Source organism: Ambystoma mexicanum, chromosome 13 (assembly GCF_040938575.1).
Source record: "Ambystoma mexicanum isolate Mex_15411 chromosome 13, UKY_AmexF1_1, whole genome shotgun sequence".
NCBI lineage: Eukaryota > Metazoa > Chordata > Amphibia > Caudata > Ambystomatidae > Ambystoma > Ambystoma mexicanum.
The window spans coordinates 687,182,275-687,195,001 of NC_090938.1; the positions used below are offsets into that span (position 1 = coordinate 687,182,275).

Sequence of the window (12,727 nt, forward strand, 5' to 3'; positions counted from 1 at the left end):
CTATTTTTTCTGTCTCTTAGCATTTTTTTCACCCCTCCAAATTGGCGTCTTTCCATCTGCACCCCGACCGAGAAGTCGGGGAAGATTCTGATGATTTGTGAATCCAGCCTTAATTCCCCTTTCTCTCTGGCCAGACGGAGTATGTGGTCTCTGTCCTTGTAACTTAAGTTTTGCGATTATTGGCCTAGGGAAGTCCGCAGGCCTGGGCTGGGGTGCCAGCGAGCGATGTGCTCTTTCGACTGTGAAGAATGGTGAGAGCGCGGGATTATCGAGGAGGTCTTTGAGGAGTTGTTCGAGCGCGAGCGCCATGCGCCCTTTTAACGCAGATTCAGGAACCCCCACGATACAAATGTTATTTCTTCGCGACCTCGATTCAAGGTCGTCACACTTCGCTTTGACCTGTTGCATGTCGCGGACGAGCTCAGTGACTGTGTTTTGTAAGGTGTGTACGTTGTCTTCGTTGGTGCCGATTCTTTGCTCCGTTTCTGTGATCCTGGCCCCGTGCTGATCGAGTTTAGCTCCCAAGGAGGCAACGTTAGCGTTGATGTCATCCAGCCTTTCATGAAAGGCTGCAAAGTTTTTGGCCATGGACTCCATCATTGCGGTTAGGTCAGGTTGCAGGGGGTCCGGCAGGGAATCGCCCTCTTCCTGCGCTGTTGAAGAGGGCGCCTGGTCCGCCCTGGGCGCCACTTTGGTGAACTTATCCATGGCACCAACCTTGTTAGCACCACGCGCCCTGTTGGACATTGCTGTAGTGGGGGACTATGCACGATTTGACGGGATTAGTGGTGGGTGTAGGCTGGGCCTCCATAGAGAGGATGGTGGTTGACTGGCGGTTGTGGCGTGTAGTTAGCTTGAATTGGTGGCAGCGGTAACGCCTGATAGGGCAGGGGCGGCCAACTCACAGCCGGACAGAACTGTTAGTGAAGCAGTGAGCAATTGCAGCCAGTGGGGCTGTATATTCTGTATATTACAGGATTCAGTAGGAGTCTTGCGGTGGCGGTAGGCCCTGCAGATGGAGCTGATGGGGACAGTCAAGCACGCCCAGGTCAACCAGGGTCACTGTAGAATATGCGTGGGCACTCCTGGAATTGAGTTGTAGGCAGGTTGAAGGGGTGTTACTGTTCACAGCTGTGTGCGTTCATAGAGTGGGATGCTACCTCCTTTAGTGGCACCTCAGGACATAGAGCCTCATGGGGCACGGGCCTCACAGGGTGTTGCACTTCAATCGCATAAAGAGTGGTCAGTGAGGCGGAGAGAGACCGGTTGCAGCAGGTGCACCGTGGGGGCCCAGCGCGTCTTGGGCGGTGAGAGTCAGGGGGGGAGCAGGGTGAGCCCACGAGTGTTCGCTCCCACCCTGGTTATATTACGCTGAGGTGTGGGTGGCTAGGTAATTCAGGGCTCCCACCTGGATGGAGGGGCGAGGTGTAACTCACAGCACTCATCTTACAGCCTCCAGGGCGGCTGGACCCACACGACCTCTGGCGCTCTCCGGGACGGAAAGAAAATGCCAATCTCCAACCCCCCACCCGGCCCGCCGTAGCAAGGCCCAGATCCGGGGCCGAAGAGGTGCAGGGGCCGCTGGCGACCAGAGGCAGACTCCGCAAGCGGCAGACCACGTAGCCGCGTGGCGGCAGCGTGTCCCGCAGCCCAGAAGTGTCCAGGGGGCCGTGCCGTGAGCCGTGGAGGGCCGCCGGGACGGGGGGGGCGTCAGCAGTCGGGAGAAGCTGTAGTCGTTCGTCGGGGGAGGAAAGCCGCTCCTCTCAGCGCGTAGTGTAATGTGAGCGGCCCCCGCTCCACAGACCATGGGGGGCCGCATCTATGTGTAGGCGCAGGGGGCTCCAGCCCAGCCCGCAGCGGTTGATCGGGTCGCTGCCCAGCCCCGGTCCACTCCGGGCCGACAGCCCCAGGCCGTCCCCGCCGCAGGCCCACAAGCAGGGTGGTAGATGGTGAGAAGTCCCGCTCCGGCAAGCACCAGCAGGAGAGCGGATCGATCCAGCGGGGAGGCGTCGCAGGGAGCCCACAGACGGCGGCGCCCAAGGATCAGAGGCAGCACCACCGGGCGCGAGTGGGCACAGCAGGGCCCTGTCAGGAGGCCGCGCGGCGCCACTGGTCCACGTGTTGGTTGTGCCGGTTCCAGACCGCAATTTCTCCTCAAACTTCGGCAGCACAAGGAGGAAGGTGACAGATCCAGAATCGTAGCAGTGTTGGTGCGAGATTCTGCGGATTACTGCCGATAATTAGCGGATTCAAGTGGGTAAGAACGGAGCTCTCCGGCTAAGCAGCCATTTTCCTCGGCTGCTCAACAGCGCCCCCAACAATTTCTTTCTTGATATTAAACGGAACTTTCTGGCCTTCGGGTTGCTGACTGCTTTATTGGGCAGAAGAAAAATTTTGTAGTGGATATATTTTATCCTTTTTTTTTTGTGTTCTCATAATAGGTGAAATATGTTTGCTCACTTTTTGGGGACGGTGCAGTGGGGATTGAGTACAACTTAGTTTAAACCAAAAACATAATTACTCCCCTGATTTCAATGCAGCTTCTAGTATTAAACAACCTAAGTGTTGTGCAGTTACTGAACTGAATATTATCACCCCACCACCCAGCAAGCCTTTAAGGAAAAATGTAATTAACAATAGTGGACGCAACAACTTAAGTGTGGGATCCTAGGGGAAGAGTACTTCTAAGGGCAGGTGACCGCAGATTGTTATGAGTGCCCCTGTGCCCATCAGGATTCAAAAGTATGTGTAGATGAATTAAAGAGGAAGATTGGCATAGTGGTTCAACAGTGGTGAGTCCGCCGCTGCCCCACATCCACGAGTATGTTTTTAATCTGCTGAAGCCTCCAGAAATTAGATGTCTAGTTTCTGCTAATTCTGTCTAACCACGAGGTGATGCCTTTTCGGTGGTGGCTTCTCAACGCTCTGGAACATGCTGCTTTTCTGTCCATGAAAAGGAAGTTGCTGTACCCTCAATAATTGTTCACCTGTCTTTCCGATGACTCGTATAGTGCAGACGCCATACATACTAGGACTAAAGGTAACAAACAACCTTAATCCTACATTTCAGGGGTCTATTCCTTTTCTGGGACTGTCCCACAAATGCACCAGGGCATGTACGTCATCCCCTGCAACACTCTGCTGTTCCATTGTTGGGAACTACACACCACTCTGTCAGTGAACCTCAATACTGCCTGCAGCATATCTTATTATCCTATTGCTCTTGTGCCTCTAGGTTACGTGATGAGCAGGCTCTGTGGTTGATAAGGGGGTTGGAGGGTGCTTTTGGTAGGTGGGTGCTGGTGGGCATAGTCAGCAGATGACTGGTGTGTTAATGCGAAGTAGGTGGGTGCTGGGGAATAATGTGTTGCATGTGGGTTGGTGTTGGGGTGGGTACCTATGATATATTAGTTCTGGTGGGCAGGTTTGCTAGGTATGTATGGTTCCATGTGTTTATAACGAATACATTAATAAAATGTTTTGGTGAAATTAAAAATAACAAACATGTCCATTTAAATATCTTTCGGGAATTTTTTTTCGTTACATATGGTATACAGTGATTGTATGTGTGGGTGGGCATGTTTGGTAGCTGGGTGCTGGGTACAGGAAGGCATGTAGATATGTTTGTGCCAGTGGGTGGGTTGGACGGAGGAGGCATATCCAGCTGTTAATGCACACATTTTATTGGCTGTGTTAGGCCACACATGAGTTGGTTACTTGATGGAAGAATGCTAGCCTGATCCGTTAGAATGGGGAGGGTTTGTTGGTTTATTTGTATTTTGATTCCAGAATCCAATACTTTTTGGTAATTCATTGTGTTTCTTCTTCCTACAGTCTGCATGCTGACTCCTGTTGAACCTCTACCTGTGTCGCTGTGGTGATCCATGGCTGAGAAGACCATGAGCAAACCGCCTGGGTCCTATCCAAATGACTTGGAGCACAGCCTCCCCGCCATCGCTTCCATAAATAGCTCCTTCTCCCAGAGCCAGATTTACTCACCACACTACTTCCTTGCACCAGAGAAGAGGAAGGCCATTTCGGATGTCAGACGGACCTTCTGCCTCTTTGTGACCTTTGACTTGCTCTTTATCTCCCTGCTATGGATAATTGAACTTAATGTAAGTTCCCCATGGATTGGTCTTGCAACATGGAATAATTCTGCTGTCTGAATTCTGTTAATTTGATTACTCCAGTCGTCAGCAGCCTTTTTGTTGATTGTTTTCACCAGTGAAAGATGGGAATTGGTAGAACGCTGCTCTGTAAATCAAATCGCCTCTAGGGCTCTCTTGAATAATGGAGGGGCCATTTGGTTTGGCCTAACAGGTGAGTTTTAATAAATAAAAAAAAAAGTTTCTCCTTAGTGGAGCAGCGGTTTTATTTTTTGCAGATGTCTATATGGGGCATGATCAAAGTACTGCCTAACGCCAACCTCCAACTTGGGAATTCACATTGTTTCAATGGGGTTTGGACAGTGTCTGTTTTGTTTGGGTTGCGTTTTCTTGATTAGGTTTTTGGACTTTTGCATGGAAGCATTTTTAATGAAGCGGGGGGAATGATTGGGGGGTGGTCTTTCTAGTTATTAGTCTGGCTACTGAATTGGGGACCTCTTTGATGTGGCAGATCTGATGTTTTGGCATGCCAAGGTACCAAGTCATGAACCATGTTTGTTCTCAGGAATAAGGTATAATTCTAAGTGTGAACAGTGATGCATTCATGCACTCCTCACTCTGTGCCAAGACGGAGGCAGCACCGTTGCCACACTTAATTCATTTCCCTGCTTCCCGACTGTGAAGAAATGCGTGTCTAGGTTTGCCTAGCATTTTGGTGCTGGACTGTCCTTGTGGGCAGGACTAGACACAAATAGATATCTTTCCTCTGAAAGGTACAATGAGCCAAGTCGTAGTTGTAGAGCCTCCTGAGTAGGAACCAGCCCATACAGCAGGTTCTTAACCTATGTTTGCTCCCAGTAGAGGGGCTCCCAATATGTTGACGCAGCTAAAGGAAGTTAACTCAAGGAACATATCAACTGTTGCTGTTTTAATTGGTCTTTTCGGAGGGCAGTCAAGACACCAGGCTCGGTCCAGTTCAGCAGGTCTTGCTTTCTTTGATCACCTGGGTATGAGTTATCTTACTAAAACTTCAACAACAGAACGACCACCCCAAATATAAGAAGATTGTAACTGTATGGGACTGGTTTAAAAAGGACTGGGCGTCTGCCATGAGTTTTGGTGAAACAGCACCTGTTTTAAGAATCTGTATTTCTGAACCACCTATTGACATTGGGAGGGATACTTCTTGGACAGACTTGGGGATCTCAAGCAGTCTAAAAATGATGAAACACAAAATCAACAAAGAATCCCACAAATCAGCTTCCTTCCCTTACCGCACCGAGTGAGCTACCCTAGATGTATACATATTAAATCCATGCATTTTTTTTACCCCAAAACAAGGGCTCTTGACCATGTAGTTAAGAAAATATACATCTTTTAATAATTATCACAACATAACATCAATTTGAATATACAATATTAAAAAACACATACATTTGTTCAAAACACATACTTAACCACATATTATTGTGTGTGCATTTCCACTAGATGCATAACAACAAAATCATCAGACGCCTTGTTTATGCCTTTCTATGGTGTATCCTCTACTAGGAGTTTCCGTTCTTGTTTATGCCCTTCCCAATTTATACGGGCAAAAAAGGAATGTGCCAACACTTGATACAACAATGTGTTTCTAGAACCAACATAGACATTTATCTCTTAGAAGATAAGCAAGGCAAATATTCCCTATTGCGGATCCTGTTGGTGCTGTCATCAGGGCACTCGGGCTTAGTTCATGTTCTGGTTTTCACACAGAGTGGTATACCATAATTTGCAATCTCTCTAAAAAACAAACAACTAAACTTAAAAACATGGTTTTACAACTTTTTTGTGCAAAAGAAGTACTGTAATACATCTATGACAACTTCATCTGTGTTATTTATATAGGCAGCAGGGATATATTCATTTTTAATTGATATAGTTATTGACCACTGGGCATAATTCATTTTCTTTTATATCCTGTATAAATAATTCCACATTTACCCGCTAGGGTTTTCATTTCATAAATCTAACATGGAAGGTTATCTCTGGGGGTATTCGTATGATGTCATTTTACCCCTCTCTACTCGTTTCTCAATCATTTGTGAGTCACACCTTCTGGATGCTCACCTCTTGTTGAATCTTCAACTGTTATTCACTTATTAAAGTAACTCATATGTCTGCCATGCAGGTGGAGCTGCCTCCCAATTGTGTTCTTTATCTTTTTCACAGACCATCAACCGTCTATTTCCTACACGGTCTCACTCTGTAATATAAACAATGGTCTGTGATGACTAACTGGTTTCCCAATGTTCGCCTCGAAAAATCTGACTTGAAAAGAAATGGCTTATCCATGCAATTCAAATTGCTTCAATTTATGCAAGGAGGACTTCGTTTTTCCTCGCCTATAGCGTGACTATACTGGCCGTGATCTAAATCATAATAGTAAACAAAACGGGAAACAAAAATCAGTTCCCTTCTAAATGTCTCGTAACTTGACATGTGCCTAATGCCTGTGTCTTACCTCAGTGATTTAAACTGCAGCTTTCCGTCCCGCTCGCTAATGGAAACTGCTTCTCAGCAGTGTGGCGAGCCTATTCACGGATGGGTCCGTCTTAAATAGCGGATATAGTAATGTCACGTGGTGAGCGCACGCATTTACGTGTCAACGCATCACATGACTCGCAACTGAAGATATCCTGTCTACAAAGTGAATAGTGCCGTCTCGCCGCTCTATCAACATCCAATACCATTCATATTTTTTGTGTTGTTATTCAGTAATGCACCGCATAGTCACATGCCGCATTGTCACGTGACCCGCGGCCATCTTGCTATGGGCATATCCTGTAAAGATTTTGGAACGCCGGACATTGGTTACTCTTTTTGCATGCGAAACCAGATAGCATATCTCCCTGCAATAACTTTTCCCAAATAGTGTCATATACCACAGCCACACGCAATCAGTAGTGAACATGACGTTCAAAAATGTAATACTGCAGTATTTTTTGGGGGAATAAGTACCAAGACTGTTAATCACTCGTTTCCCATATATTTCCTTACATTAGATATTGCCTTATTTAACCAAAAACTTGTATAATGGTCAAAATAACCGCCCCTATGTCTTTTTTACTTTTTGTGATGAATAAAGAGACCATTCAATAGAAATGTTTAATCCATTCTTTACAGTGTCTACGGAGTATATCCATTTCTGTTCAGCTTGTCTTAGCTTTAGATCTCTGTTACCGCCTCTAGGTTGAGCCAGTATTACTTAGATATCTTGTACTCCATGATGGGCATTCTTAAAATGTGCCTCTAAAGGTTTGTCAGGTACCTGATTCTTAACACAGGATCTGTGTTCACAGATTCTTTGACGGATTGGTCTCTTAGTTTTGCCAATATATAACAAGCCACATGGGCATTTAATCCCATACACTACCCATTTTGAGTTACAATTCGTGAAATTCTTTAGTTCCCATTTTCTCCCTTTCAGGTCTACATGTTTCATGTTAGATGTTAGTTTGCAGACCGAGCATTTCCCGCAGGGGAAATGGCCGACCACCGGGGTAAGTTCCACGACGTCAATTGACTGTTAGGTATATCTTTGGTCGGTGCTCTTGTATGTATGTACGAGTTTGTCTCTCAAATTACTATATCCGCTATTTAAGATAACCCATCCGTGAACAGGCTCGCCACACTGCTGAGAAGCAGTTGCCATTAGCGAGCGGGACGGAAAGCTGCAGTTTAAATCACTGAGGTAAGATACAGGCATTAGGCGCAAGTTACGAGACATTTAGAAGGGAACTGATTTTTGTTTACTATTATGATTTAGATCACGGCCAGTACAGTCACGCTATAGGCGAGGAAAAACGAAGTCCTCCTCGCAAAAATTGAAGCAATTTGAAGTGCATGGGTAAGCCATTTCTTTTCAAGTTAGATTTTTCGAGGCGAACATTGGGAAACCGGTTAGTCATCACAGACCCTTGTTTATATTACAGAGTGAGACCGTGTAGGAAATGGGAGACGGTCGATGGTCTGTGAAAAAGATAAAGTACACAATTGGGAGGCAGCTCCACCTGCATGGCAGACATATGAGTTACTTTAATAAGTGAATAACGGTTGAAGATTCGACAAGAGGTGAGCATCCAGAAGGTGTGACTCACAAATGATTGAGAAACGAGTAGAGAGGGGTAAAATGACATCATACGAATACCCCCATAGATAACCTTCCATGTTAGATTTATGAAATGAAAACCCTAGAGGGTAAATGTGGAATTATTTATACAGGATATAAAAGAAAATGAATTATGCCCAGTGGTCAATAACGATATCACTTAAAAATTAATATATCCCTGCTGCCTATATAAATAACAGAGATGAAGTTGTCATAGATGTATTACAGTACTTCTTTTGCACAAAAAAGTTGTAAAACCATGTTTTTAAGTTTAGTTGTTTGTTATTTAGAGAGATTGCAAATTATGGTATACCACTCAGTGTGTGAAAACCAGAACATGAACTAAGCCCGAGTGCCCTGATGACAGCACCAACAGGATACGCAATAGGGAATATTTGCCTTGCTTATCTTCTAAGAGATAAATGTATGTTGGTTCTAGAAACATTGGTGTATCAAGTGTTGGCACATTCCTTTTTTGCCCGTATAAATTGGGAAGGGCATAAACAAGAACGGTGACTCTGAGTAGAGGATACACCATAGAAAGGCAGAAACAAGGTGTCTGATGATTTTGTTGTTATGCATCTAGTGGAAATGCACACACAATATGTGGTCAAGTATGTGTTTTGAACAAATGTATGTTTTAATATTGTATATTCAAATTGATATGTTGTGATAAATATTAAAAGATGTATATTTTCTAACAACTACATGGTCAAGAGCCCTTGTTTTGGGGTAAAGAAAATGCATAGGATTTAATAAGTATACATCTAGGGTAGCTCACTCGGTGCGGTAAGGGAAGGAAGCTGATTTGTGGGATTCTTTGTCGATTTTGTGTTTAATCATCCTCACCCACTCAGCCCCTAAAAAGAGGATCATTGTAGCTCATGAAAATTTGAAGATAAAAATGATGAAATACAAATCTGGGACCAGAGAGTTTCAAATGAGCATATACTGAGCAGTAGATACTGGACTCTTGACAGGCAATGGAGTTGGTGATGGGTGCTTTATCACCCTTGCAAGACTCTCATTTGTATTTATGGGGCTTGGTCTCTGCACTTGACTCCAGTATTTGTGGCTACTGACCGAAAGTGGAAGATATTGTATTTCGGTATACCCGGACACAGCCTCTAATGAGTGAAAGACAGAGCTTCACCATAACAATATATACTGTGTGATTCTAACTTTCAATCATGTACCAAGCTGTACCAGGAGAACCTGACTTGATGTGTTCTAAACCCAAGGTCATTGGCCAGACCACCAGACCGGAAAACCTTAGGGATCACAAACTCTGGGTAGTAGTGACTTGAGTAAAACTTGCAAATCTGGAAAGTTAGGAACTCTGGCTAGGTTACTTTTCTGGAAAATGTAACAAGGAACTGCTTTTAGGGAGTATTATCTGGAAGAATCCCAGATTTCCTAAAGGTGAAAGAAGACCAAAACTTTCGAATTGTGAATGTGGGGACAATTCATTTGTCAGTGACAAATGGGCACTTCAAGGTTGTGGTGTGAGGCTTAGGTAGTTGGCAGGAATATACGGCCAGCCAATGAAGAATCTTTGAAGTGGTGTGATTGCATCCAGTTAGTTATCGTCACTCATACCTGCCGCTATTTACTGTGTGTTTTGAGGACCAGGCATCTACCAGACTTGCCATTACATGCTTTAGTTTGCGTGCGTGCAGCCAGATGCAGATTTTATTAGGGCTATTGACGTGTAAACTGTCAAATTTAGAAGGCTGTTGTCTTCTGCGTTGACAGAACTGTATTTTACTCCTAATCACTGATTTTGAGTAGCTGCTTCATAGCGTTAGTGTGCTTTGTGTGTGCACAGGACACCCCTTGATTTCATATGTTCGGTGACCAGGAAAATAATCTTGGGAGTAGATCTACCAATTCCATGAACGTCTGCAGTAAGCAGAAAAGGCAGAGGATGGATTCAAGCCAAAAGGATATTGCAAAGTTCTTCCAACTGATGGGAGCAGTGCTTAATATTGATCAAGGGGGTCTGTCCACACATGGAGAGATGGCTCCTGATTCTACACTGTTGAGTCAAAACCAGATCTGTTGAGAAGGCCCCAAAGGCTGAACACAGTATCTTAACGGAACAAAGGGGCCACCCTTGAGGAGTTTAACCGAGAAGGGACTTGGGAAACCAAGACTATAGTCTGTTAAATTGCTCAGTTGCTTTATCTATTTGCTAACATTCCAGTGTTAAGGCTGATCCAGTCTAAAGGATATTGATGTATTGGAGTTCAACAAAACCGCCTAGATTCTGTGACTCCAAATTGTTGCACAACTCATTTTTGACCATATAGGTTTGTTCAGACAAATGTGGTTAGAATTATTTTTGTGCAATACAAAGGTAAATATATATATATGCACATTCTGATAATTCTTAATTGTTAAACTGTCCCGATGTACAAATGGGGAGGGAGAGCAGCAGGGAGGTTGAACTGTGATTCTCCGGTAAGAGGTTTTTGTCGATTCGTGAAACAACTGACTGGTGTTGGTTAGTCTCCATGCCTCAAGTTTTACTGGATGAAACATGACTTATCGTTAGGTTAATAAGTTGTACTTTTCTTTTCGTGGAGCTGTTTATGAGGAAATCACATACTTAGTAACTCATTCATTTCCTAGGTTGATTGGTTTTGGAACAATTCTTCTACGAGAACCCTGGTTAACTACCATGCTAATTGCTAGTTCTTGATGGAATCACTGCTTCAACAAATTAGCTAAGCAAGAGGTAGACTGTGGGGGACTTTGGGGGATGGGAAGAGCCTCATTACATTTTGTATTAAGTCCCTTGGAGCGTGTGCCCAGATTATTGAGAATGTAAGTGACTGCGTTTTGGCTGTTCTGAATCAGTGGGAGCTGCTTGGTAAAAGGTAGAACATGGTATTGCTATTTAATGGAATTCTATGGTAAATTGTGAGTATAATTCTTGTAGGAGAATTGAATAGCTATTGTGCTGCGGCTTCTGGCATATTGGAGGGATATTGTTTCTGTTATGGAGATGCCAGTATTAATAAAGCTTTGTGTAGTGGAATTCATGGGGGATTTTGATGAAACTCCAGGGTATATCACACTCAGAAAATACATATAATGTGATGGATAGTACCAAGCATATTTTTACACACGCCCCCAACCCACTTCCTCTATATGAACTGTGTCTCCCCTGATACATTTGCATAGTGAGTTTGCTTGCTTAATTACCACAGTGTTGCTTAATGCATACGTGTATGCAAGAGTAAATCGTTAAGCATGGGTAATACCCTCAGCCAAAGGGAATAAGGTCTTGTGGCATGCAAAGATTGAGGAATTCTTCTCATATATTTATCAGAGGCATTGTTCAATCATCCTAAAAGGGGGGGAAAAAAGCAAATTCTTTAGAACCTGGACAGTTTAACCCAGTCATAAAATAATTTGTGAAGGAGTTGGCAAGAAGGGGTTCCGTTATTGAGTATTTATACTTCACCCATTACCAGGACTTAGTCACCTTACCTACGTGTGAGCGGCCCAGAAAAAGAGAGAAAAACAGAATTAAGAAAATATTGTACAACATTCTAGGTAGAAAAATGGAGGGAATAACTGGGTAACCTGCATAAACATCACATGAATATATTGATAATAAATATTAATGTATAGAGAATGTTAGGAAACTGGCTATTTGTGCCAAGATTAAACAAGTGGGTTCTTGTGTAAATCCAATAACTGAAGAAACATATATATATATATATATATATATATATATATATATATATATATATATATATATATATATAAAATGTGTGTTCCTAGGCTGGCCCAACTCTATTATATGTTCAGTTGGATGGTTCTGAGAAATTGGGAGTTTACATTCTCTCTTCACGACCCAAAGGAGTCAATTCTGAAATCTAAGCAGTCTGTATCAGGACCCAATGGTATGGCAATTTTATTAAAATGTGTTTCATTGGTCAGTAGTTTAACAACTTCATTTACTACTGAGGTAAAAACCTTGATGGTGCCACTGCCGTGATCCGTGTCTTGGTTTCGATATTTAAACGGAGGTAAACCTTCCAATTACAGCCCTCTCTCTTTTTGGATCCATCAATTAAGAGCTTTGTAAAATTGTTTTACTCCAAGATGTGAAAAGGTGGGCCTCAATAGTAAACCAAATTTCCAGGTTTCAGATCAGCTTTGAACGTTTTTTGGAACTTTTCTGAAAGGTTTAATGCTTGCCATTGTATATGGTATTTCAGAAGCCCCCTGCAAACATATATATATATATATATTTTCAATCGCAGACGGTCTACTAAAATGCTTGATGTCTATATCGGGCATGTCTGATTTAGTTAACCCCATTGGGATAGGGCATCTTAATTGAAGTTGTTAGCAATTTTGATGCAGCTGCAATAGATCTGTTGGCGCAAGCTTAGCTTTTTTGTAAAATATGCTAAAGAAAATGATTTGGTGATTAATACATCCCAAGTTG

At 43.7% G+C, this 12,727-nt stretch overlaps 1 protein-coding gene across 3 annotated transcripts in view; it reads left to right on the top strand.

Annotated features, from left to right (window-relative positions):
* Positions 1-12,727, top strand: part of STARD3 (StAR related lipid transfer domain containing 3) — a 274,830-nt gene that overhangs the window by 21,154 nt on the left and 240,949 nt on the right. For 2 of the 3 annotated variants that reach the window (XM_069634727.1, XM_069634728.1), the window contains exon 2: positions 3,835-4,118. In XM_069634727.1, coding sequence (XP_069490828.1) covers positions 3,885-4,118 — 234 coding nt within the window. In that variant the 5' untranslated portion in view covers positions 3,835-3,884. Of the gene's footprint in view, positions 1-3,834; positions 4,119-4,209; positions 4,324-12,727 lie in introns of those variants that run through there. The other variant, XM_069634729.1, reaches the window with a different exon arrangement.